This window comes from Protopterus annectens, chromosome 12.part0, assembly GCF_019279795.1.
Source record: "Protopterus annectens isolate FY-2018-M chromosome 12.part0, PAN1.0, whole genome shotgun sequence".
In the NCBI taxonomy this organism is placed as follows: domain Eukaryota; kingdom Metazoa; phylum Chordata; order Ceratodontiformes; family Protopteridae; genus Protopterus; species Protopterus annectens.
The window spans coordinates 558,849,548-558,876,613 of NC_056746.1; the positions used below are offsets into that span (position 1 = coordinate 558,849,548).

Sequence of the window (27,066 nt, forward strand, 5' to 3'; positions counted from 1 at the left end):
CAAAAGACAAGTAAAATAGAAACCCCAACAGGACACTTATCTTCAATGGCTCAGAAACCAGTAATGGAACGTACGAATTCAGACCAACAATCAAGAGATGGCGTTCGACCTGGCAGCAAAGAAGCTCAGAGGATGGTACATCTGGATGTCACCTTTATGCCCTATGCTACAGGAGGAGCACATGTGTGATGCACGGCGTACCCTAAATCAACCTAAGGCTTTGGTATACTGGCCAGACATCGGGCTGCCCTAAATAGGGAATCCCAAATGTGAAGAATACTGCAACAGTGATATGGAAGGACATCAAACAGGTGAGCAGAGTGGCGAAGAGGGTATGCTTGATGGTTACAGGAGGACTGGAAAAAGAATATCAAACAGATGTGAGCATTAGAAAATGTTGAAATCGCTGCAAGACAGTGGACCAAAAAACAGAAGAAAGTTGTGAGCTGGCAGACAAAAGTCACAACAAGGCTCTAAGGAGAGACACAATGGCAAAGTCTTGTAAATAAATGCTTGATAATAAACAAATGGCCGAATCCAGGAGAGAGGAAAACAAAGGTAAGACCTGATAATGAAGAAAAAACTGGTGACATTTACAAGCAATCCCCAGGAAGTGAAACAGGTGCACAGTTTGTCCTGAACTAGGATAAATGCAGCTCTAGAGGAAGCAGCTAGAAGTTAATAATTCAGGCACAGGACGATGCAAACTCCCAAATCTTAAAAATGTGCAACTTACAATGGCACAATATAACATCACAATGTGGGCTGCAGATGTCAGCAAAAAGGACATGATCTTGGTCTGACAGGAGTGACCAAGATGTGGAAGCACCATCTGTCAAGCCAGGTGTACAGGAATGTAAAGACCTCTATCATCATAATCATCATCTACGGTGTAGAAACGGTTGCCTTTCTGCAAAACTGGTAGCAAAGCCTGAGCTGAAGGCATTTGAGATGGTTTGTACTGAATGTGTGTTTTTGCAGCCAGACAATGGCCATCATCTGGGGAACTACAAAATATATGAAGTAAATGTCTCCTCTTTTAAACAAAAGTGCTGATTCAAAAGCATGAAAAGAATAGTTGTGTAAAATCTTAACATAACCATAGAAGTCTTTCTCTTTCATGCTGCAATATTCTTAGTGTGGGATTCCCCACACTAACTGCTTCTGCTATTCCCACCATGGCAAAAACTTACTCCAGGGAGTAAGAGCTCACTCTACCAGGGCTGTGGCATCCTCCAAAGCCTTCCTCAAATGCTTGGACATGGCATCCATTCTGGAAGCAGCCACCTGGTCCACCATACACACTTTCACCAGACAGTACAAACTGGACCAGGTCTCCAGAGCGAGGTAAAGTTTGCTAGGGCAATCCTGCAGGGCTTCTGGAATCCGCTACCTCTACCTCCACCCTTCCTTCTAACTAAGCTGTGGCGCTCGCCCACACTAAGAATACTGCAACATAGGAATAGAAGGACATAGAACAGCTGTGTAAAATCTTACCATAACAATAAATGTCCTTCTCTTCCATGGTGAAGCATTCCCTCCCCCCCAACCTATCCCCCTTTTCCTTTTGACCTGTCTAAAGGGCATCCTGGGGCATGCTCTAGACTATGGCCAGACTAGCCAGCAAATGGCACTTTTCACCTCTTGCTGACATCATTTGGGTCTCTCTAATGGACTGTCCGACTGGGCATTTAAGTGTTGAGGTCTGTGCGTGCAGATGTTACATTTAAGGTCCCTGGTTTATGGCCCTACATGTGACATCCCAACGCACCTACAGCAGCCAGGCTTAAGCTTTTGTATAGGAGCCGACGTTCTGTTCGCCTGAGGCAGGGAATCCCACAATAAGAATACTGCCACATATTAATAGAAGGACATCAAAGGATTACAAAACCTCTATTCACAGCTGGGAAACTGACTGAGAAGAATTTGCAGGGGAAAGGTGATCTGAACAGTAACACAGAACTTCAAACTATGCTTTCCACCGTAGCAGCTGAATGATCTAATTGGCTAAAAGTATGGAATGCCAACTGCCAACAGCATGCAAATTGACTATCACTTTCCTGACCTTCACGAGATGGTTACAGAAGAGTTCAAAGACTATGTGCAGGGTGAGCTATAGGAAGGGGAGTGTTCTTGGCTGGGTGGGTTGCCTAGAAAAACGTCACTGCCTACAGTAAGTACATCAAGGTTCTAGGCACAAAGGAGGGTCTGAAGAACTCCCTTCAAAACATCTCCTGGAATGAGAAGTCCCTGGCTGTTTGGTTTTACAAAGGTGGTTGAAAGATGCAACTTCTGTTCAAGTCACAAAGGACCTCTAACCTAGACATGAAAAGACTTGAAATATGCAGCCATGCATGCCTAAAGAAGCAGCTCTGGCCTGAATTCCTGTTGTCACAAACAGCCTTAAATGACGGTGTACACTGATTTACCCTTTTCTTTTCTGGCCAAGGTCCTAGCAAAAGGGCTGAAGAACCAGTTCACTTACTCTGTTAATAAGCAAAATATGGTTAGAGTGTGTATAGCAGAAGAACCAGCAGTTTTCCAGCAATAAAACATGAAATTGTTTACAGCTCGGCCTAAAATCATTACAATGACTTGTTCTTTGCACTTTAAGTATAGCCCTTCCATTACGATACAACATAGGAACTAAAGCATGCATAAACAACTTGTTTCTGATCATTACCTGCATTTGTTTCAGTTGTTCCAGGAGTGGACTGTGGGTTTAAGTGGTCTCTCACCATTTTCTGTAAAGATCGCATAAAAATAGAAATGAGACGATCGATGTAGCTAGGGTTGTTGCTGCATGCGGACTTGAGGATCATCAATGTTCCTGCAAATTCAAGTGTTAAGATTTTTAATAGGCAGCCATTCCTACTACTTAGCATAAAAATATTCTTTTAATGAAGCTGCTTCATCCAGCATAGCTTTTACTCTAAAAAGCAGCTTTTGAAAGGGTATCTCAAAAATTACTCACAAGCTCTAACACATAATGTCAGTGAGCCTTGAAACCCATGGTTCTGCTGACCACCTCTGCCACAGGGGCAACATCCATTAAAATTGCCCCCGTCCCCAAGAGCATCTAGGCATCTTTCTCCTTAAGTGTCATAAACAGAGCCCCAGGATTTACAGAACCAGTCTCTTACCACACTTTTGGTTCACGGAGAATGTTCTGTTTTTGTACGTGTGTGTGTGTGTGTGTGTGTGTGTGTGGGGTGGAGGTGGGGGGGGTTATGGAAAAAAATGGATACCCACAACAGTGTGCAACCCTCTTGTTCACTTCTGCTGAGTGCTTCTTTAACTTTGGATTCAAAACCAGAGGACACATCATATGGGGTATTCAAAAATTACATGTTGAAGTTCTCTGCCAAATCACTTCCAGGTGTGGAAGTGATGGAAAAGAAAACATCCGATCTATTTATACTTCAAAGAGTTTCTAATACTGACATTACACAAAAGTGAGCCTGGATAGTGAAAATGTTGACATACAGCAATGTTGGTGCCTTCCACTTGAAGTGTCATCGGCCTCATTTGATCGAAGGTGCATGACACATCAGATAAAGACTGAAAGAGAGTCAGCTGTAAGAGTTCACGGGCTTGCAAGATTCTGCAGATAAGGCACCCGAGAGAGACTGTGAGAGCTCTGTAGTCAGGCTTCTCTGAAATCTGGTCAAGTGAGTCAAACAGTTTAGTGCACGTAAAGGAAAAGTTACTAAAGTTCAGATTTGCTGACCAAACCTGTCCAAGGCCCTAGACTCCCTGTTAGGGGGATGGACAGTTCAACTCTCTTCAGATAGCTCCTTTTTGGTGACCACTGCAATCATGATGATATTTACAATGAGTCACTTGCTCCAGTGTAGTATCGTTTGGGGGAAACCAATATTTTATCAGGTTTTTGTAGTACAGGCTCCAGCAGATCATTCCACGACTATTGTGACAACAAATCAATGGGCTTGTCAGCTGGGGGAAGCATCCAGAAAACAGATGGAACAGCTCCAAAGGCCTCTAGGAATACTGACTCCACCTGGGAGACTATTGGTGGACCATCCCCTTTACTGCCACAACAACTCTACTATTTCTCCAAAGCAGGCTTTTTCTTCCAAGAGGGATCATGGGGAACCCTCACCTTCCTTAAAATTTGTGCTTTAGTAAGGGTCTCGTGAGGGGAGTCCAGATGCATCCTTTTGCAAGAAAGCTTTGTGTGTCCTTTCTTGGTGAAGGGCTCAAGGGAGGACTCAGAAGTTAAAGGGGAATTAGACTTGTGAGTCTCATTGAGGCATTGGTTGATGACTCTCTTAGTGAAACCTGATTAACAGAAGAGGGACCAGCAATGCCAGTAAAGATCGGGATGGAGCACAAGTGGGAGGCATCTTCTCTATATTTTGACAGAACCCTCTCATAGGCCTTGAACACTAAAGTTGAAACTGGACCTGAAGGAAGATCCCTGGGAACTAAGGAACCAGAAAGAGGTACTCCACAAAAACTGATATGACTCAGCTCAGTGATTGACACTGGAGCTGAGCTGTCCAGAACCAATGAACTGAACAGAAGCGACAGATCTGACAGTCTTGGAGTCAAGCCAGACCTCAATGCACCGACACTAGCCCCTCAGGTCTGAGGCCCCTAGTGATCAGACACCAGAGTTGGGAAGGTAAGGAACACTGTTGGAGAATAAGATAACGAAGTTACTGGCTCTGACAGAGGAAGTCTGTGGGAAGCACTCATCTCTTTAATCACCAGATCCAAAGGTAAGACGGGAGAAGGAGAGACTAGAAGTGAGGCAGTCTGGGTTGGACTTGGCACTCCCAGAGTGGAAGGTGCATGAAGGACTTCCAGCTGGATATGGGTTCTCAGAAACTTCCTCATCATCCTATCAGCACTTTCTTCTGAGATGCTCCTCAATGAACATATGGACGTAAATGAAGAAACCATCGATGGGGCCAAGAAGACCTATCTGAAGACTTCTTTTGAAGGAAGGATGATCAAAGCCAAGGGCTAAATGGCCCTGAGAGAAACCAGTAGGAGTGGGACATTGAATCCTGACTGGTTCCAATAGGGGAACCAAAATGAACAATCTAGGTAACTTAACAGTTGGATGTGAAGGCCCCCAAGGATCAGACCACCTTTTCCTGGCCTTGACCTTCTCCTTCTACTTACCCTTCTCCTTTTCCCATTCTTTTTGCTTCTCTTTCTTTCTGCTTATATTTTTTCATCTTAGGTTCATCCCCAAGTTTCTTGCTAGATAAGGAGCCAGAAACACAAGGCGCTAATACTGATGTTAAACAAAAGTGGAAGGGGAAAAGGTCCTTTAATACTAATTTAATGCACTGATCTGAGAGGGCCCTAGGTCCAAAGGAGGAGCAGGAGGGGCATTCCTTATCAAGATGCACTGCCCCAAGACAGTAGACATACTAGGAGTGAGGATCCTGGGAACGTATCTTGTGTACGCAAGTGGTGCACTTTTTCAACCTCAAAACCTTGCCAGACATGCTTAATCACAAATAATTACAGCAGTAAAGAAATTAATATCAACAGTGGTAACGACAAACACATTACACTTAGGAAAGCTAAAAAATTATTAAACCTAGATGAAAAGTAAAGCAGCAACTAACAAAGACCAGACAGTCACTAATGAAAATGGTAAAAATTTAATAGCTAGACTAACCACTCAAAAAACCTCACACACACACACACACACACACACACACACACACACACACACACATTTTTTTGAGCATAGAAAAGGTGGGAAAAACCCCACAACAAAGGAGAAAAGTTCTGAAAGTGGTCATAAAAGCAGAAAAACCCAAGCTAGAGAGAAATCAATAGTATCTTAGAAATACTAGTAAGAAAGTAATTTATTTCAAACAAAACTCTACAAAATCAGTGAACCCAAGGATCATTTCAGAGTTTTACAAGCAGTAAACGAGACCTATGGATCTGTGTAGGTGGTGGGGGATTAGAGGGGAGATGCCTAAGCCTTGGATCCAAGAGAATAAACATGCCAGCTTTAGATCCAGCTGGATCAGATATAATAAATCACTAAGACAGACAGACACAGAAGAAGACAACACTCATCTTACTGTTTACATAACTTCTATTTTTATGCTCTTAATTACCATGCAAGAAAAAATAATGCCCTATCATCGAGGCAGATGGAAAATAAAACATCCGATCTATTTATACTTCAAAGAGTTTCTAATACTGACATTACACAAAAGTGAGCCTTAATAGTGAAAATGTTGTGGGTTCCAAGTCTGGGATATACATGGATGCTTAGAAAAAGCTGTTTGTATAAGGAGATCATTAAATTTTTAAGCAAGTTCAATAATACTAACTTGATGCAGCAACAGCTATGAAACACTGCTAAACATGTTTGTAATGATATAACTGAAATCCGGACACAATGAGGAATACTGAATATAAAGGAACAGAAATTTGGAGGAAAATGGATATTTCAGTAAAGCTGGAATGAAGAAATAAATTATGGAAGTGCCTTTTATAAAGGGTCAGCTCCCGGTGTTTTCTCCTGTTTACATGATGAATATGGGCATTTTGGGGCAATGCAGCAATTGCCTCATGTACACAGACAACCTGTGAGAGATGCACTTGTATAGCCAAACTGGAAGCAAAGCTCTCTTCACCCAAGACTGGACTAGACAGGCAAGAGGAGAAGGTAAACACTTGCACCACAACATACCACAATCATCACATAGTCCCTCAAAACCTACACCACCAAAAGACACACAGAAACACAAAACACACACTTACATTTGCGAGGCTCTCAATAAAAATCTGCTCAAGCAACAGAGCCCTCCAAAAGAGAAAGGCAAGCAACCTCCACCCACCCAACACAACCCAAATGACACACAGCCCACAAACTCAGTGTGCCACTCAACCACAGCCCATAAGGCATAACAACGTACGCAACACTCTAGTCATAGGTAACTCTACAGTCAGGCACACTGATGTTCCACTTGCCAGGCTAAACAAGGAGAAAGATACTGTCAAATCTGCCTGTCGGGTGCCAGGATCTGCCACAACGCACAGACTCAGGTCACTCCACAACAAGTACAAATATGACTCTGTCATTGCCCATGTTGTTGTAAATGACCTGAGGTGTACCTCACTGGACTACATGAAGAGAGACATGGAGGAGCTCTCTGATCTTGTAGCCCCGGCAGGTATGACCCTAGCCCTGAGTAGCATCCTGCCATCATCCAGAATGATACCACAGTACAAGGACAAAATGACTGACTTCAACAATTGGCTAAGCTTCTGGTGTCCTTCTAAGGGGATCCAGTATCTGTCTGCCTGGGATGACATGATCGACAGACCACGATGCTTTGCCAGAGATGGCCTGCACCTGTTGCCCTTGGGATTCCAGATACTGTCTAAGGTTCTTGCCACCCCTATATTGCCTTTTTTAGGCACGGTTCAAATGAAAAATTCACCACCATAACAGGTACAAGCAAGCAAAAATATGAGGGTAATGCTAGAAGTCTAAACCTCAAAATGCATTCACTCGAGGCACTCCTTAAAATGGAGAACATCAACATCTGTGCAGTGACAGAGACCTGGTTCAAGGCGAAGACAGCACCCCTGCATTATCAGGCCATAACTTATACCAGACCTTTTGGCCACCCAACCTGGACCGAAACATTAAAGGTGGAGGCGTGTCCATATTCATTAAGGATATCCACACCTCCAGGCTAGTTGCTCAGCATAATGCATCCGAGATTATACAAGTGTAACTAACACTGGGCAAGACCGCAATCCAAATTGTAACTTGCTACAGATCCCCCACCATGCCCCAGGATTCCCACTCCTCATTTCTTGATACACTGGAAAATATTAGGGTACAAACCAACACCCTAATAATGGGTGATTTCAACTACTCATGCACCAAATCTTTTGCTCAACGTTTTCTGGAATTCATAAATTCCAACACCTTGGATCAACTTATCCACACCCCGACTGGGGGCAGCAATATTTCAGACCTGGTCGTTACCAACATGGGCGACTGATGTTCCACACCAGAGGTCAATTCCTCGTTGGTCAGATCTGACCACAAGCTAATCACCCTAGACATCCACATCCCGCCCCCACCCCCATTAGGGAAACCATCATAAAAAATTTCTTCAAAGCCAACTTCACAATTCTTAAGACAGAAGTGGCAAACTTCACGACACCCATGCAGACGGACAATAGAAGTATGACTGCTGAATACTACACAAATGCACTTTATAAGCACTTACACGAGTGCATGGATTATGCCATCCCTAACAGAACCAAGATGCTATCCTCCAAAAAAGGAAGTCAATCTGGTGGTCTCCTGCCATAAACAAACTGTACAACAGAAGAAAAACTGTTGCAAAAAAGAGTAAAATCCCATGATTGGAGGAACTCCCTGGTCAGCCTCAGTAAGAAGCTGAGATCCCTCATAAAATCCTCCAAAGCTAGTTACGAAAACAAAATCGCCACTGATTCGACAACCACAAAACATTCTATAGTTATATCAAGAATCTCAATGGCAACACTCAGATCTGCTCTGAGTTACAGCACAATGGCACTAAACATACAGAACCAACTGATATTGCCAACATCCTGGCAGATAAGTTCAGTGCTAACTTTACCCCCCTCTCACCAACTAAAGGGCCCATTTCTATACCAGAAGAATGCAAAGCTCCTGTACCCACGTCTGCACAGGTAAAATTCACACTCTCCAAAGCCAAGAACACAGCATCCATGGGACATGACAACATCCCAGGCTGCATTCTATATGAACTACAGAATGCACTATGTTCAATCATTGCCTCAGCTCAGGCTTTGTGCCCACTGAATGGCACACAGCGACGGTTATCCCACTCCACAAAGGGGGAGCCACCACGGACCCCGGCAGCTACCGCCCCATTAGCCTAACTAGCATGGTCTGCATAGCCATGGAACGTATCATCATGGAACTTATAAACAAAGACAGTGGTAATCTCCAAACTCTGGACCCCACCCACTTCGGGTTTGTAAAATGCAGATCACGTCTCCTAAACCTGATAGACTTCTTTGAAGCAGTCACCAAAGCCGGAGACGAGGGTAAGGTGGTTCACACAGCCTATCTAGATCTCGCCAAGGCTCTTGACACCATCCCCCACTCTGGAATTATAGATAAACTCACTATACTAGGTATAAATCCCTATGCCACAAGATGGGTTGCCAGATGGTTCACTGACAGAACCCACACTGTGAAAGCAGAAGACTGCAAATCCAACTTCAGACCAGTGATAAGTGGAGTACCACAGGGTTCAGTCCTGGGTCCTCTCCTGTTTATCTACTTTTCTGAAGTACAGGCTAACACAGAAGGTCTTTGGCTAACTAAGTTTGCAGATGACGGCAAACTAGGAGCCATGATCGAAACTCCTAACAAGGTGGACATCCTACAAAAGGGCCTCACTGAGACAGATGCTTGGTGTCAAAGCCATGGCTTCAAGCTCAATAACAAAAAGTGCATTGTCATCCCCTTTGGTAAAAACTCTGTACCCATGAGCTACCACATAAGTGGTAGTCCACTTAACACGGAAAGTGTGATGAGACCTTGGGACACAGGTGGACAGTAGTCTCTCCTTTGACAATCCCATCGCCACAGTAGTCAGGAAATCCTTCTAAGTGGCACACCTCATCACAAAAGATCATTGTTCCCCTCTACTCGTCACTCATTAGACTCGTTATAGAGTACAATGCCCCTTTTGGTATATACCTCACAAGACATCAACAACTGGAAAGGCCGCAGAAACACCTCACAAAGAGGATTACTGGCCTCAAACAGATGCCCTATGCAGACCGTCTCAAAAAACTTCAGCTTTACTCCGTTGCATATCGCCTACTCAGAGGCGATCTCTGCCTAACATACAAAGCTATGTCAAACCCAGAGCTGTTGGACATGCTCCACTTAAAGAAATCCCAATCCCTCCAAGCTACATGCCCTAGGGACCTAAACCTTGTCACCACAATAAATTGAACATGCTGGAGGGATAGATTCCTGTCCCAGAGACTTCCCATACTCTGGAACAAACTATATATCAAACAAAGCTCCTCATTAGCACTCTTCAAGAAAAATCCTGATGACTGGATGGGAAATAGGAAATTCACCCCAGGGATCACCTCTGTGGCTCTGCTCAACAGGGGCACAGGAAAATAATTTTCTTGGGTGGCGAAAGCCAGGGTACCTTTTTGGCTAGGCTTATATAGGCCCTAGAGCCAATAGCCTAGTACTTACCTATGAACCTATAAGAGAAAGTAATGAAGAATAAATGGTGTTATAGTGTGGCATATGTCATGCTGAAAAGAATGAGTTTGAAAAAGAACACACTTAAATGGAAGTGACAAGCCAGCACCATTGGAATAGAGTGATAAAGCCCTGATTAAAGCACACGACCCAAGTCTGACCAGCAACTCTTGCATTTGATGGCACTGGAAGGGAGGACAGACAAACCCATCCTGTAGAGCGGGAGGGAGGGACACAGCCAGATGCACTTTTTTGCTAATAACCCTCAGAAGAAGGGTGGCAATGCAGAGAGACTGCCTAGGGGTGGGCCTGAAGTTCTCCACGCCACCTATAAGTGGTATCCTTCATAGCCAAACCACAAAAGTGAAGCACTCACAAGGAGAGGACATTGTGGGTCACTGCAGTGATGTAGTTCACACATCTCACAGCCCAGGGGGTGTAGTTAGTTTATACAAAATATCCTCATCTTTGAAATGTCAGTGGCAGCACAAAGCATCCCCATGACGACTCATCTCTTGGTTCTGGGTGAAATTCCTGGAGTGGTAGAATGATTGAGGGAAATGTGATTCTTGTCAGCCAAGAGGGAAGGGAAAAAATCACTTGAGAAAAAATAATGGGAGTACAAGTTATGCCCAGAGTGCTCTACTGACTGGTAAAGAAAACACATTTGTTTGGTCAAAGTACATGTCTCCTACCCTGTCCAGGTGCCGACAGCAGGTAAGGGAGATGCACACAGCAAAAGAAACCCATGAATAAGTTGAAACAGGAAATCTGCATAAATTATATGGACTATGCAAGACATGAAAGAGGTTCATTTAAATAGTAAAAAAAAGAAAAATGTTAAAAATAATGGAATGACGAAGTGTTATGGTATTTTAAATTAAGTACAAAACAAAAAGAGAGTAATTAGTACCGAATAAATAAATCTCAGTATGTGACAAGATGGAGGAGAAAATAGAAGAGAGGAAGCTATGGGGCAGGTGACAGGGGGGTTAGAGTCTGCATTTTCTTAGGACAATAATATTAGAGAAAAGTGTACCTGTTTGCTGACTGAGGATATTTTTAAGAACAACAAACTGCTGCAGACAAAGAAGCAAAAATAAAACAATTTTAAATTAGATGAAAAGTATGAAAAGGGCACCCTGGTATGTGTATTTTAGTGTTTTATACCAATTAGGAGAAAAACAGTTTTCAATGGTGTACCTGTTTGTGATTAAAGGTGAATTTGCAGTTATGTGCACTTTGTTTTATTTACAGTGATATAAGAACATAGGAAAGCCTGGATTAGAAAAAGAGACATATGGAAAAGATTAATGTGCTGAAGAGAGTTATACTGAAAGTCAGTACACAGTCTCACTTTTTGCTTGTTTGCATTCACAACAACTTGTTACAGAAAAGGTGTCCTAAGGAATAACTTATATGATTTGTTGCCAAGATGACACACTGATGATGAGATGTTTAAAAGAATGTGAGGACCTGCTGGCTGAAACTGCATCACAATCCCCGACATTAACTGCACAGACTAGGTGTGAAGGAGGTATCTAACCTGATATGGAAACATGCACAAATGCAGTTTATTTTTTTTTTCAAGGCTGGGTTCAAGAAATGCATGAAAAAAAGATCCTCAAAATTGACTCCTTACCATATCGCTCTATCATGCTAACATTCTGCACAGACTTTGTGTAAAGCTGCCTCAAGTAATAGCACAGCCTTCTTCTTTGGACCATCTGACTCCTGCAATGTGTTTTAAGAACGGAAATGCTAAGCACTTCTTTAATCCAAAAGGTTGGTTTTACAGCATAATTTAAGAAAATTACATAAAATGCCATGTCTTCTAGTTTATAAGAAAAAAGGTATGTCAAATGACTCATTTACTCTCTACAACTATTGGGACTCAAAAAATTTTAAATGAGAGCTCAATGACGAATAATTATCAGCTGTCAGGGATGCATGCTGCCATAATGCCCTAAAAAATCTTATGTCCTGAGACCAGTTAAACGATTCTCTCCATAAAATTGTGTGCGTCTTCAAAGATCACAAAGCAATGCATTAAATAACATTTGCACTTGCATATGAAAAAATTCTTGTGTTCACGCCTGTTTTAAAGACAGCACCATCTTTGTGCCAGAAGTTGTAAGAACAGACTAGTCAAAAAGTTCATTAAACTTTACTACAACACATTCACTACATTGGAAAACAAAATAAAAGAAAAGACAGGTGATACTTGTAAGAGGAAAACGGCAGTAACACACACTAAGCTGGACAAGCTACAGAAAACATTTCTGAACATTCATAATCCCAAAAGATCTGCAAATTTCTGAGCAATGTAACTGACTTAAATGAATGCAAAATATTTGCTGAAGACAGAGTATTTAGAATTTACTATATGTGAACTTTTACATCTCCAAGTAAAGTCACTAACAGCATTTCACATTTACTTAATTCTAATTACTATAACGAACTCTATCTCTGGGCCACACAAACTATTTGAATACATATATTAAGAAATTGGGTAGAAGGGTCCTTTGCAATGAAGAACTGATCTAATTTAAAAGCAATGCATGCAACAGTTAAGCATTCTCTGACAAAAAACAGATTTTCCCACAGCCACTTTCTACTTCAGCCCAGTGGTGTGGATTTCTATATAACATGAAAGCAGTGCTTACCGAACAGTTGGGTGGGATTAGCATTAGCAGCCTTCTCATAATTGGTAAGCCCTTCATAAATCACTTTCCCAACGGCAGCATATAAACTCTCCAGCTCTTCATACTTCGATGCAACACTTGAAGTACCTGCAATAAAGTTCACATCATGACGAACTACCATATGAAATCCTGTACCCTCCTGCAAGACATTATTTGTGAAAAACATTATCTAAAAACTATTCACTTAAATATAGCAATGAATGCAAGCATAAACCCACAACGTATGTTGCACTGGCTCCATTTTCTAGTTGCACGCTCTTAATAAATGACTGTTGTACAGCTACACGACACCTCATTATGTCAGTTTCTACACACAAAACTGCAAATATGGTTTCAAAAAACACACTGCCTTAATGTCAGTATTTATGGAACTCTGTTTTAATTTGCTGCTATAGCAACAAAAAATAAAATGTATGTATGTACAAAGAACAACCTTTAAAGTGTCTAAGATTCACTAGTGAACATAATACTGTATACCAGGTTGCACAAAGTGCAGCTTATTTGATGTTGGTTCCTTTAGAGATTAAAAACTTTTGGTAAAATTTACTTTGACGTTACAAATTAAATTACTTCCAGAAATATTTCTACATTTTAAAATACATATTCAAAACTTAAGCTCATCAGAGACCTTAAACGGTATATTCTAAACTAGCAGATTAACTGAAGTACTTATTCATTATACTTGACATCAGAGGCCTTCTGTACTGTGCAGTTGCTGGGAACAATGTCATCAGGTCGCATTTAAATTTCAAGACAGTAAGGAAATGGAGGCCAGCCAAAAGCTCAGAAGGTGCTGTCCTGAAGCACTGACAAGCCACACACTTGCCCAAATTCCGAATTCACAGTGCAAGGAGTAGGGGTAATATGACTAAAATGCTTTTGATTTGTTTTGTATCTGTTATTAGTATTTGATTTTGTCTGATTATGTTATTATTCCCCAGAATCAGGGCCAGCCTTATGCATAAGTAAACTAGGCAACTGCCTAGGGCACTGTGTTTGTAGGGACTCTCTTGCCCTTCTTATTTACTTGAGCCCATGGGACACTGGGTGTTCCAGTCACATTATGTTAACTAAAAATTTTAACAAAGGACAGAAGTCAAAAACCAGGTACATTATTCTGGTAAGAGACGGGAGGAATGACGATGTTAGTGAGAAAAGTGTCACTATTATGTTTACAATAATGCTGCTGTCAGTGATCAGCCAGATATTTTTGGCAATTTTACTAGCTTTGTGATTTGGGAGGGCAGTTGGAATGAGGGAAACGATGCAGTAAGAAGTGATATTACTATTTTTACAGATGCTGCAAGTGATCAATCAGATATTTTGTGAAATATTTTTCTGTCTTTATGATCTGTGTAGAGCAACTTGGATTGGAACCTTTAAGGTGTGGCAACTTGTTTGGACAGTGGAGGTGAAATAATATCACAGAGCCATCAAACAATGTGACTAGAACTGCTGGATGAAAGTAACTCCCTTTCTTGTTTCTGCTCAATTTAAATAGGAACCATCTGTTTTTTAAGGACTAGTGTGCTTTATAAGAAGACAAATTACTTAACTGAACACCTGTAAATTGCTTTGGCTGTCTTACATGGAAGAAAATGACCAGCTGCCTGCTGCTGTTTGCTTATTATTTTTGCTCTGCAGGATTAATATTATTATGTGAAGCAACATGCAACATTTTAATGTGTGAAAACTGGAACAATGGTGAAATATATTAAACTGTAATTCTCTTATCGCAATCAGATGTCTTAACTGTATGCAGAAGTGTCTGCAACTGCTTGTTGGGAGTTCTCTGGATGAAAGCAAATGACCCTGTTGCCATTTGCTCAGTTTAACAGTCATCTCCCAAACAAAAAATAAAAGATAAATACAATACAGAATACTCACACCTTCAGAAGTTCTGGGGGCTTGTGACCCAAACACACCAAGGCTGTATACGTAGATTTTAACAAGGGCTTAGTAATTCCCTCTGCCCTTTGGATGGGGGCGGGACTAGTGACATTTGTTTAACATTCCTCCCAAACCTCAGAGGTCACTACATCTTGTTTTGAGTTTGGTATTGTGTGGTCATTAATTTTCTCACACACTTCAGAGGGTTGCAAAGAGGGTCACTACATATTATATAGGGGCACTGTACTGTCTCTAACAGACTGGAAACATCATTGTAACCATTTTTTCATTTTCCTTGCAATCAAACATCTGATGCATACACAGTTTTGTCTTTTGTATGAAAGTAAATAAGCATGCTGTTATGTTTGACAGCAAATATGATCTGTTTTATTTTTCAATTTTATCCAGGTCTGACATCAGAAGGAGGGTGTCTTTTGGGGGTACAGAGTGAGGAGGCATGCTGTATATAAATATAACAGCAACAGCCTGAAATATGACTGTGGCATTTGTACTTTAATTTTAATCCCAATTTACCATGAGAGAGGGACACAGAGACTGTGACTATTTTTGAGGTATGTAACGTAGGGGGGCAGGTACTATACCAAGACATGACATTTGTATCCTATCAAGCATTTGTCTTCTTAGTTTACTGTGAACTGGTGTTTTGGTCAGTTTTGAGCATGAAAACTTGGATACAACTTATTGCTTCCTTGAAATTAAGAAGACTGAATTTCTTTTCCGTATGCATAATGTTTTGTTCAAGCCATTATTAGATCAAACAGTTACGGAGCATCTATAACCCCATGACTTCTAGGTGTCTAGCTCCCAGACCCACAGTTTAATTTAGTTATTACACAGTAGTCTTGGTCAGTTAGGGTGTGTTGAAAGGATGCAAGGAAAAGCAAAGTTAAAGAGTAAGACTACATTTCTTTCCTTAATCATAGTTTTCATTTAGACCATCACTGGATGAAAAGGTTGTTTAAAACAACTCTAAACTGCATCTCAGAGCATCTAGAGGCCTAGCAACTCCAGACCACTGGCTTAATACAGTTATTTCCACTGCAGTTATTACAGTGCAGTCTTGGTTAGTTAGATTTGCTGAAAGAATGCAGGGAAAAAAGTTGGAGTAAGCCTAAATTTCTTTCTTTGATCATGGTTTTTGTTCATGCAACCATTGGATAAAAATGTTGTTAAACTCAAATTCATATCACAGCATATAGAAACCTCATGGCTTCTGGGGGTCTAGTGGCCCCCCAGGCCCCCAGCTTAATACAGTTATCTCCACTGAAGTAGTCTTGGTCAATTAGGATGTGCTGACAGGATTTAGGGGGGAAAAAGAGACAAAGTTGAAGAGTAAGGGTAAATTTCTTCCTTTGTTCAGGCAATCACTGGATGAAAATGTTATTTAAACAACTCTAAATTGCACCAAAAAGTATCTAGAACCCCCAGACCACCAGCTTAATGCAGCTGTTTCCTCCATAGTGTTCGCAGTGCAGTCTTGCTTAGACCGACCATAATTAATGAAAAAATATCTGCAGCAAAAAATGGAAGCATAAGAGAAACTGTAAGAAAAAGGAAGAAAAAAAAGTAACCTGGATAACGTGAATAGGCCAGGATGGAATGGGCAGCAGAGGGTTGGGTTGGTACTGAGGGGGCCATGGAGCCTTTTCGCCTAAAGCCTCAAGTTTATCTATGGCTGACACTGCCAGGATGAGCCTGTATGTGTTTCAGTCAGATCAATATTTCATCCTGGTTAATAAATGAGAAATAAGGTATATGTGCCGCCCGGAATCTTAGGTGAGTAGCCAGCCTGAGCACTCTGCCTGATGGGGTCTGGAGGTGAAGGCAATATAACTAAAGAGGGGTAGTGGAAAGTTCAGTTGTGTACACTTACCATAAATGTAGATATTCGAGTGTATTCACTGTTGCAGTCATCACATTTGGGTTATCCCTGCCAGGGTAGCCCTTGGCCAGCCAGAATACCAGAGACTTAGTATTTCTGTGTCGGTTGCTGTCGCTCGAGGACTGACGTCAGGTCATCAGTAGTATAAAGTAAGGCAGCCGACACCATTACATCAGTTTTTCTTGCCCTAACCTGTTAGGAGCCCAGGTCCTGGTGGAAAAACCCCACCAGTGGAAAATGAATACCAATATGTCCCTTGTAAGGAAAGGAGAACAACAAGGAAGAATGGTAATAAAAGGAGAAAGAGAAAAAAGGGGGATGGAGGGAGGGAAACCAGGACTGCAACAGTGAATACACCCTAACATCTACATTTATGGCAAGTGTACACAACTGTACTATGTTCTTCGTGTTTCACTGTTGCAGTCATCACATTTGGGTAGATTTCCAAAGCTGAGGAAATGGGTGGAGGCAGTCAAGGAAACTAGGGGCTGGTGAGGATGCCCTGCAAGATTGCCGAGGCAAACCCTGCCCTGGATTTGGAGAAGAGAGGAAGGTGGCAATGCTTGGTAAAAGTATGAACAGATGTCCAGGTGGCAGCCTCCAGGATGTCCCTGGTGGGGACTCCTCTGAGGAAAGCTGCAGAAGTGGAGGCTGCTCTGGTGGAGTGTGTCCTGACCCCCTGGGGGGAGGCTTTCCATGCTGTTTGCTACAAAATGGATGCAGTGTGCTATCCATTTGGAAATGGTTTGCTTAAAGATGGCTTTGCCTTCTGCCCCTGTAGCAAAGCTAACCAGCACTTGATCAGACTTTCTAAAGGATTTAGTCCTATCCAGATAGAATCTTAGCTGTCTGTGCACATCTAGAGTGTGAAGAATCCTTTCCCCCTTGTTCTGGGGATTAGGAAAGAAGGTGGGAAAATGAGTGGATTGGTTGAGAGCCACACTGGACACCACCTTGGGAATGAAGGATGGGTTAGTTCTGAAGGATACTCTGCCTGCAGGGAAGATGATGAAGGGTTCCACAGCCATGAGTGCTTGAAGCTCAGAGACTCTTCTAGTTGAAGTAATGGCCAGAAGGAATGCTGTCTTTCAGGAGAGAAATTTTAGCTCTGCAGAAGAAGCTGGTTCAAAAGGAGGCAGGGTGAGCTTTTCCAAGACAAAGTTAAGATCCCAAGCTGTTGTTGGTGCCCTTCTGGGTGGCCTCAAGTTGCTAGCCCCTCTGAGGAACTGTTTGATCAAAGGGTGAGAGGAAAAGGGGCTGCTCAGTGGGAAAATGAGCAGAAATAGCAGAGGCATGAATTTCTATAGAGGAGAAAGAGAGACCACTGTGTGGTAGGTCAGCTAAGTAATCCAGGATGAGAGGGATGGAGGGCTGTGCCATATTGGTTCCCTTAGCCTGGATCCAGGTGCAGAACCTTTTCCATTTATCTGCATAAGACTTTCTGGTGATAGGACGGTCTGGCCTCACAGAGAACATCCAGAACATTTTACTGAGGATGACAGATTGATTCGGGGTTAGGGAATAAGCCAAGCTGCCAAAATGAGCATCTCCAATTGGGGATGCATGAATTCCCCTTCCCTCTGGGTCAGGAGGTTTAGAATCCGAGAAAGATGCCATGGAGGCGGAGGGGACATGCTGTGCAGTAAGGGGTACCAGTGTTGTCGGGGCCAGTCTCGAGCTATAAGAATGGTCCTTGGTTTTTCCTCCCTTATTTTGAGCAGTAACCTGGAGATGAGAGGTAGAGGAGGAAAGGCATACACCGATAGACTGACCCAAGGGAAGGGCAGGGCATCCACTTTCCAAGCCCTGCAGTGATGCTCTCTGGTGCAGAATTTGCTGAGCTGATGGCTGGTGTGGGAGGCAAAGAGTCGACCTTCGGGGTTCCCCATTTCTGAGTTATTAGGGTGAAGGTACTTCTGTTGAGTTGCCACTCGTGTGGGTCCAGAAGGTTTCTGCTTAATTGGTCTGCCAGAGAGTTGAGAGAGCCTGGTAGGAATTGTGCTAACAGGTTTAATTGTATGGAAGAGGCTGTGAGCCAAAGGCTCATGGCCAGCCTGCATAGAAAGTAGGAGCGAGTCCCTCCCTGTTTGTTGGATGTACCACATCAGAGTGGTGTTGTCGATTTTGATCAGGAGAACCACTAAAGAGAGAAGGGTCTGAAAGCTATCAAGGCGTGCTGCACAGCCATAATCTCTTTTTGATAGATGTGCAGAGGGATTTGCTGTGGGCTCCATTGGCCCTGTATACACCTGTCGTTCAGGTGTGCACCCAAGCGTAGTCTGATGCGTCTGTGGTGAGGGTCTGGGTGGCGGGGGGGTAGGGAGAAGGGCAGTCCCTTGTTGTGGGAGCATGTTAATGCCCACCAAAGAAATTCCTTTCTGAGGCAAGGAATTATAGGTAGAAAGGTCTTGAGAGTGTTGACACCAAAGGCTTTTTAGGTACCACTGAAGTTTCCTCATATGCAGTCTAGCATATGGAATGAGTAATATGCAAGATACCATGAACCCCAGAGCTTGCAGGATCTTCCTTGCAGATAGCTGGGGCCTGGTGGCTAGTTGAGAGAAGTAGGCTGTCATGAAAATTTGTTTCTCTGGTGTAAGGTATGCCATCTGGGATGCTGTATCCAGACTTGCTCCCAGGAAAAATATCCTTTGGGTGGGCACCTGTTTGGATTTATTTTTGTTAATTGTGTGCCCTAGGGAGGTTAGTAGGGTCTTTACAAAGGCCAGGTGCTTGAGCAGCTTTTCCTGGCTGTCTGCCTGCCTGAATAAGGCAGTCCTCTAAGTATGGGTAAATTTGAATATTTCTTTGTTTGCAAAAAGCAATGGCTGGAGCCAGATATTTTGTGAAAATTCTGGGAGTAGTAGATAAGCCAAAGGGAAGAGCAGAGCACTGAAAGTGTCGAGATCCTGCCCTGAAGAAGAGATATTTCCTGCATTATTCCCTGATAGGAATGTGGAGGTAGGCCTCTTTTAGATCTAGAGTAGCTAGCCAAGCGTCCTTGGAGAGCATGGGTAGCAGCAGCTGCTGGAGGGTGAGCATTTTGAATTTTGGGATCACCAGGAAGGCGTTTAGAATGGATAGATCGAGGATGGGGTGCCATGTGCCCTCTTTTCTGGGCACCAGAAAGTCTGGAGTAGAAGCATTGGCCTATCTGTTCTGCAGGAATGCGCTCTACTGCCCTCATAGAGAGTAGGGAAAGGATTTGCATTCGAGCCTCTGCCCATTGATTTGGTGGTAGATCTGGGAACCCTTTTGGGGTTGGAAGGGTGTGGAAGGAAAATTTGTATCCCTGAGACATAGTGTTCAAAACCCATTGATCCTTGATAATGGTGGCCCAGGTGCTTGAGTGAAAGGAAAGTTTTCCTCCTAGGGGTAAGTGAAGGTGGGCAGAGGGGGGGGGGGGAGTGGAGGAGGTGAGTCATTCTGAGTTCTTACACTAAGGGGATGGCTTAGAACTCCCTGGTTTTGAAGTGGAGGTAGTCCACTGCTTAGATCTCTGCATTCCCTGGGACTGCTGTCTGGGCAGGGGGGGGGGGGTCTGTTTCCACAGGGCCTAGGCTGGGCCGGTTTACTCGGAGCAGGAAAGGACCAGTGCTTGGAGGGACAATACCTGCTGAACCTAGGGGGCAGGACCTGTAAGAAATCCTTAACTGTTGGCATAGATTTTGCTTTTTCTTCCATCTTTTTTAAGATCTTTTCTGCCTTAGTGCCAAATAAGTTATCTTTGAGCAAGGAGGCATCCAACAATTTAGATTTGACATGGTCTGGCAGGGGTTGTTCCTTAAGCCATGCATGTCTTCTAATGACAGATCCAGTGACTGCTGCCCTGCAAGAAGCTTATAGGGCATCAAAACCACAGTGCAAAGTGTGTTTAGTTACTTGACTTGCAGAATGCATGAAGTCTTGTAAATCTTTAGATTATGTCCAAGCAGGAAAGGAAGACATTTTTTGTTTAAGGAGTTCCAAGGTATGCTGCTGAAATTTCAGCATACGGAACTGACAATTTAGTGCCCTGATAGCAAGAGTAGCTGAGGTGTATACTTTCTTACCCCATCTATCCAATACTCGGGAATCCATATCTGAGGGGATGGGATTCTTAGCAGAGGTTGCTTTAATCCCTTTTGGCCCTTGAGAAATAACCTCAGGGTCAGCTGTTTGATTTTGAAAACAATATTTGTGTGAGTCAGGGACTCTATAGTACCGGTCTGGTTTTCTGGGAGCAGGAGGTACGGAGGCAAGAGTCAAGCTGGATTCAAGGAAAACATCATCCATAACATCCAGGACTGGGGGGATGGCCAAGGGTCTGTGCTGCAGAAGATCTAGGAATTCCCTGAGTCGCTTTTTAGACTGAGGGTAGCCCTGACTTTCCCATTGGAAATGCTCCCTTAAAGTATGCAGGGTTTCCCCAAAGGAAAAATCCTTTGCGGAAGAGGCTGAAGAAATGGAGTCCTCTGCATCAGAATCCTCATAAGTGGAGAGGGGTTGCATGTCTTCATAGTCAGATGCATCAGATTCATCTGACTCTTGTTCAGACAAAACTACAGGGGACAGATCTCTTTTCCTTTTTGTGGGGGTGGCTTGGCTTCACCTGATCAGCATGACAAGGTCTTCCGCCATTTTAAGCACTTGAGACTGAGGCAAGGCAGAAGGTGCCTGAGAGTGGGTTGTCTGTTTCTTGGGTGTGGTTCGAAACCTGGGCCTAAGAAACTCGGTCATTTTAGAAAGAATGGTAGTCACGAAAGAAGACATTGGTTTGTGTAGAGATTCGGTAGTGCAAATGACTTCCTCGGAAGTTGGTGCCTGCTCAGCGGCTCCGGATCCATCCAAGGTAGAGACGACCGCAGGATCCTTAGCTGAAGAAGAGTTTTGCGGCATACCGGACTCCGAAAGTGTCTCGTTAGCGGCCTGCGAATCAACTGAAGTGGGCATCAGGGGCTGCGAAAGTGCCTCACTGAGTACCAGAAAATTGAATACTAGCTTAACGGAAGCATCGTCGGTAGGTTTGGAAATGTGTGGTCTGTCTCTGTACATCTTTACGTTTTTATGGAAGAACTGCTGTCAGATGGCTTACCGAAGCCATATCGAAATTTGAGGACTGCAAACGAAAATATCTGGCTACAATAAAGGCCCGATTACTGATAGTTCTGGCATTGAACAAACACAGAAGCGACAATGGGGGACGTTGTGGTCTGGGCCTAAACAAGTGACGCAGTAAGAATGGAAGTCTCGGTGTGGTATTTGCTTTCCACATGCTAGACAATTATTAACTTTTTCTGACATCGGTTAGTGCAAAAAAAAAATTATCCCCAACGGGGTACTTAGCTTTAGAAGACTTCAACTTCAATTTGAAGATGAAAACTCAGGTAGTGGCAGACAGGCACTTGTGCAAACTGCTTCTGCTTTGGGCTCCACGGCAAGAAAGACTGATGTAATGGCGTCGGCTGCCTTACTTTATACTACTGACAACCTGACGTCAGTCTTCACGAGACAGCAACTGACGCAGAAATACTAAGTCTCTGGTATTTGGGCCGGCCAAGGGCTACCCTGGCAGGGATAACCCAAATGTGATGACTACAACAGTGAAACACAAAGAACATCCAGCCTTAGTTGCTTGCAAAATTTCAGACAATGTTAGAGGCATGTTTGTGGAGATCTCCTAGTTAGTCCACATGCTGCTTGGTTGTTGTGTACCCAGAAAGGTGGTGGTCAGTCTCCTTTCTCTACCTCTTCTGGTATGTTTTTCTTGTGGTCAAGGATAGTGCCCTTCAGCTGATGTCCTGTGTAGGAAACATGCTAGCCTCTAGGTCAGTTCCTTAAGATCATTATAAAAATAAAAGTCTGGTTCAAAAGCTTTCAGACACTTAGCTCTTGGATCTCAGTTCTAAAACTAGCTCTCTTCACATCAGATTCTCTTGTGGAAACTGGGGAATGTTGGGATATCTGTTTACAGGTTGGGTGGTGCTCCTTAAGATGCCAGTGATGGAACTGGTGGCATCTCTCACAAGAACCAATTCTACACCCACCGCTTATCACAATACATGCAGAGTGTGGGTCAAAGGGCTACAACACAACCTGATACGTCATTTCATAAGCAGCGGTGTCAGGTGGCAGGACTGCACGAAGGTATAAGGCAAAAAGAGAAATCAGCTATGGCACAAATGTTTGTAAAAGGGGTATTTCTAAAGTGAGCAGAAAAAGCAACCACGGCTCCTGGTCTAGTCTTTTGCCTTTGACAGCAATTTTCCAAAAAGCTGATTGCAAAAGGCAATGCCATGTTGTATCTTTCGGCTTTTCCCAGTTAGGGGTTGCCACAGCGGAACTCCGGTCCGCTAATGATTGGCAGTAGATTTTTACGTACCGAGTTGCCAGCCCTGATGCACAACCTTCATCGAAGGTCCGCCCATTCATGCAGGTCTCCACACAGAAGACGCTTTAGCTGAGAATCAAACAGGACAACGTCTTACTGTGAGGCGACAATGCTACCGCAGCACCACCACCGCAAAAGGCAATGCCATCAGAAACCAAAATGCAAAAGGTTTACTTAGCCATTGCAAGTTTCTTCTGACAAGCACTTAAGCAATTATGAACTTGTAAGTCTTCCAGAATTTGTGCATTCTCCTTAGGTCAACTTCGGATGGTGTGTATACTATATAGGAAGGACCACCTCTCTCCACCCCCCCGTACCCAAGTGGACTGGCTTAAGAAGAGTTTTAAAGCATTTTTGGGAGAAAAAGTACAGGTGTGAATGAACTCACCATGCAAACAGATATACAAAGAAGGGGAACAGTGCAGCAGGTAATCATACACATCATATCAAATTATGCTGCAGGCAGGTATCATTCTACAAGCCAGATGTTTTCAGTAGTAAGGTCTCCAGCTCTTCATGTGGCTGAATTCTGGTGTTGTGGCTGTTAGTGGACATACTGCTTAAAAAGTGCATACAGAGTGCCTCCTTCAGTTCTTTCTTTCTTTTTTTTTTTTTAAGAGCCCAAGTAAATCTATCACCACATTCACTTGTGACAAACCTAGGAAACCATGAATAACAAAGCAAGAAAATAACTAACCTATAAAATCATGAGCCACTATACATATCATAAGCAAATACCTTTGTATATAATGCCTAAATATGAAGTAAGCCATCTAACACACCACTATTTAACACAATGACAGTTAGGAAAAGTCATAAGAAAAATACAAATTCTAACAATTCTGAATCTTAAAAGATTATAGCACTGTAGTCTGCATACACTGGGGGTGCTAATGGCAAGTGCCACAAATGTACCATTTTTATGCATACACACATACACACACACACACACACATATATATATATATATATATATATATAAAGAGATATATACAGAGATATAGATATACATAAACACACGCACACACACATATATATATATATATATATATGCAGTTAAGGCAACAGCAATTAATTTCTTCTAATTTACTGCAGCAGTAAATGCCTGGCAGTTATCAAAGAAGACTAAAGGTTTGACCTGTTAATGAGCTGCTTCCTGTACTCACGGTACAGAGTTTGATTCCCCTCCAAACTTCATTTGCCTACTGTGCGACTCTGAGCAAGTCATTTAACCAGACAGTGTTCCTAGGTAACCCAGAAAAGGTACAATTGTGTCCATTTAGCTTATCCAATCAGTAAATTGGTAAAATAAATAAATAAATAGCAAGTTGTTATATTTGAGCACATAAAAATAAAAATGTGCATTCTAAATACATTGTTATTCAGCATAAAGCCATTAAATAACAAAAACAATATAAATATCTATTGCAGTACTCGCATGACAGATTTAAAAATTAAAGTGAATATATGTGCTGTACACAGCATGTTAATCTATATAAAAAATCAACCACATTATAAAATATAGCACAACTGTTGGCTGCATCGTATGCACAATTTTAAGACTGTATTCATACCTGAACTGTTCTCTACAGTACACTAGCCAGATGTGAGTCATGCACTCCCCCCTACGCAGTTGTGCTGACAGGCTTCATGTAGTGCATGTAGGCCTTCAATGATTAGCGACCACTCCGGCACACTGAAAATGGCCCACTCCACTCCCTCCCATCCTCACCCTCTCCTGGTGCTCCTACACTTGTATGTTCTCAACTTCCCCTACCTCTATGTCACCCAAAACTAACCTCTCACAAGAATTCTAACATCTAGATAAGTCCATATATATTGTATGCTCAAAATTCATGCACATCCTGCTTCCAACTGTAACCTAATTTGAGCATGCAATGTTTTTAACTGCACAACTACCATTTTAATTACTTTATCATAAATTATACAAATGCTAAAACTTTACCTCACTACACGTTTACTACATTGTAGAGTGAAATGTTTAATCCCACCAGGCACACACTGTGGTCAACATACGCAGGCCGTAGCGTTTCCTCTCCCATCTCTCCCTTTTCGCAGTCACTTCTCTACATTACAATAGCTTGAAAAAAACTGGCTAAAGGACAAGTCTACTCTTGTCTTTCAAATCATAACATTTACATCTTTGAAAATTAAGTTTTTACTTTTAATCATAATAGTTTACTAAGTCGACATTACATTCTACACCCCTTTTTGAAAATTATATTGTAATTACCATCCTCTATATGATACACCTGTTACCTCCTACTATTAGATTCCCCGATCTTTAAACCTTTTACATCAACATCATCCCTTTAATGTCTCTGGATATTCTTTCTCCTACACATATAAACCATCTTTTTTATTTAAAAATTTCCCATTTATACCAAATGATTACTATGTTAAAGAGAGACAAAACATTAATAACCCAAACCAATAACTATACACAACTACCAAAAGTACCCTGTCTCTTGTTGAACTCACTCTACGTAGTAGCTTCCTGATGCAGTACCATTTACAGACTTTCCTCACACCTATCAGACTAACACTACGCGCTCCTGCAATTAACTCATAATAGAGCCACACTGATTTTACCAAACATGGTTACAGTTCCGCTCTACACCCACATTTCTTTATTACCAAAACAGATACAACTCAACCCTCTTAGCAGTTCCCTTCCTGTTAAAAGTTTACATAGCAGGTAATATTAACCCTAATCCAGGGCCAACCACTCCACTAGTACCAATACCTATCTCACCAACAATCATCTTCTGACCTCCTTTCATACCGACCCAACTACAGTGAATAATAACTCACCAATCATGACTCCAGAAATAGCACCAAAGTATTCAAAATTTGCCACATAAACATACAAAAGCATAACAAACAAAACTGACATCAAAGAAGCACTCATAGCTAGCACTCCTCTAAAACAGTAGCTATCAATGAAACATGGCTGTAAAATACAACCATTCTTTTCAATATCTTCAGTGATAATTACAACATTTAAATAATCATTTGTGAACTTAAATGGGGTGAGCAGCATAAGTTACACTTAGATTAACTATTCCAAAACCAACTCAAAGAAAATTTGTTTTAAGATGCATCCTAGAATATAAACAAAGAGCAGCACTAAATATTCTCAGTACTTCATAAGAAAGCGAATACTCATACATCCCTTTAATGCAATACAAACGACACCCAGCTCTTCCACATCCTGGAAACAAAAACACTTCTTACTATCAGAAAAGATTTATCGGGTCACTACTGCTCACAGTTAAATAGCTCAATCAAAACCTTTATGAAAACAGAAAAGTACAGTTGTGTACACTTACCATAAATGTAGATATTAGAGTGTATTCAATGTTGCAGTCATTACATTTGGGTTATCCTGCTAGCAGGTTGCCCTCAGTCGGCCTGAATTCCAAAGTCTTGGGTCCTGAGTCGGTTGCTGTCGCCTCTTCCCTGACGTTAGGGGTATAAAAGATGCAGCCAACGCCATTTTATTTAGTTTTTCTTGCCCCGGATGTCAGGTGCCCACAAAAAGGTAGGCTAAAATTATGTAAGTAAAACATACATGCACCAAAATAAGCTTTATCTTCATCTATAAGCAAATACACCACCTAGGTTGTATAGATTAGAGAAGTAAAGATAAGTTCCAGAAAAAAAATAAGGGGGGTGGCGGGTGGGTAACCTGGACTGCAACAGTGAATACACTCGAACATCTACATTTATAGTAAGTGTACACAACTGTACTATGTTCTTCGTGTTTCACTGTTGCAGTCATTACACATTTGGGTTGAGTCCCAAAGCTATGGTTGGGGGGCTGGAGCTAAACAGCATTAGGAGCGGATATGAGGCCCTGCAGAACTGCAGTGGCAAAGCCTGCCCTGGATTTAGAGTA

The 27,066-nt window shown here is 42.3% G+C and overlaps 1 protein-coding gene across 1 annotated transcript in view; it reads right to left on the minus strand.

Annotated features, from left to right (window-relative positions):
- LOC122816707 (transformation/transcription domain associated protein) overlaps nt 1-27,066 on the minus strand; it is a gene marked incomplete in the record, with an annotated part of 2,794,447 nt that overhangs the window by 1,012,599 nt on the left and 1,754,782 nt on the right. Inside the window, 2 exon segments of the mRNA XM_044089697.1 lie at nt 2,684-2,830; nt 12,943-13,068. Coding sequence (XP_043945632.1) covers nt 2,684-2,830; nt 12,943-13,068 — 273 coding nt within the window.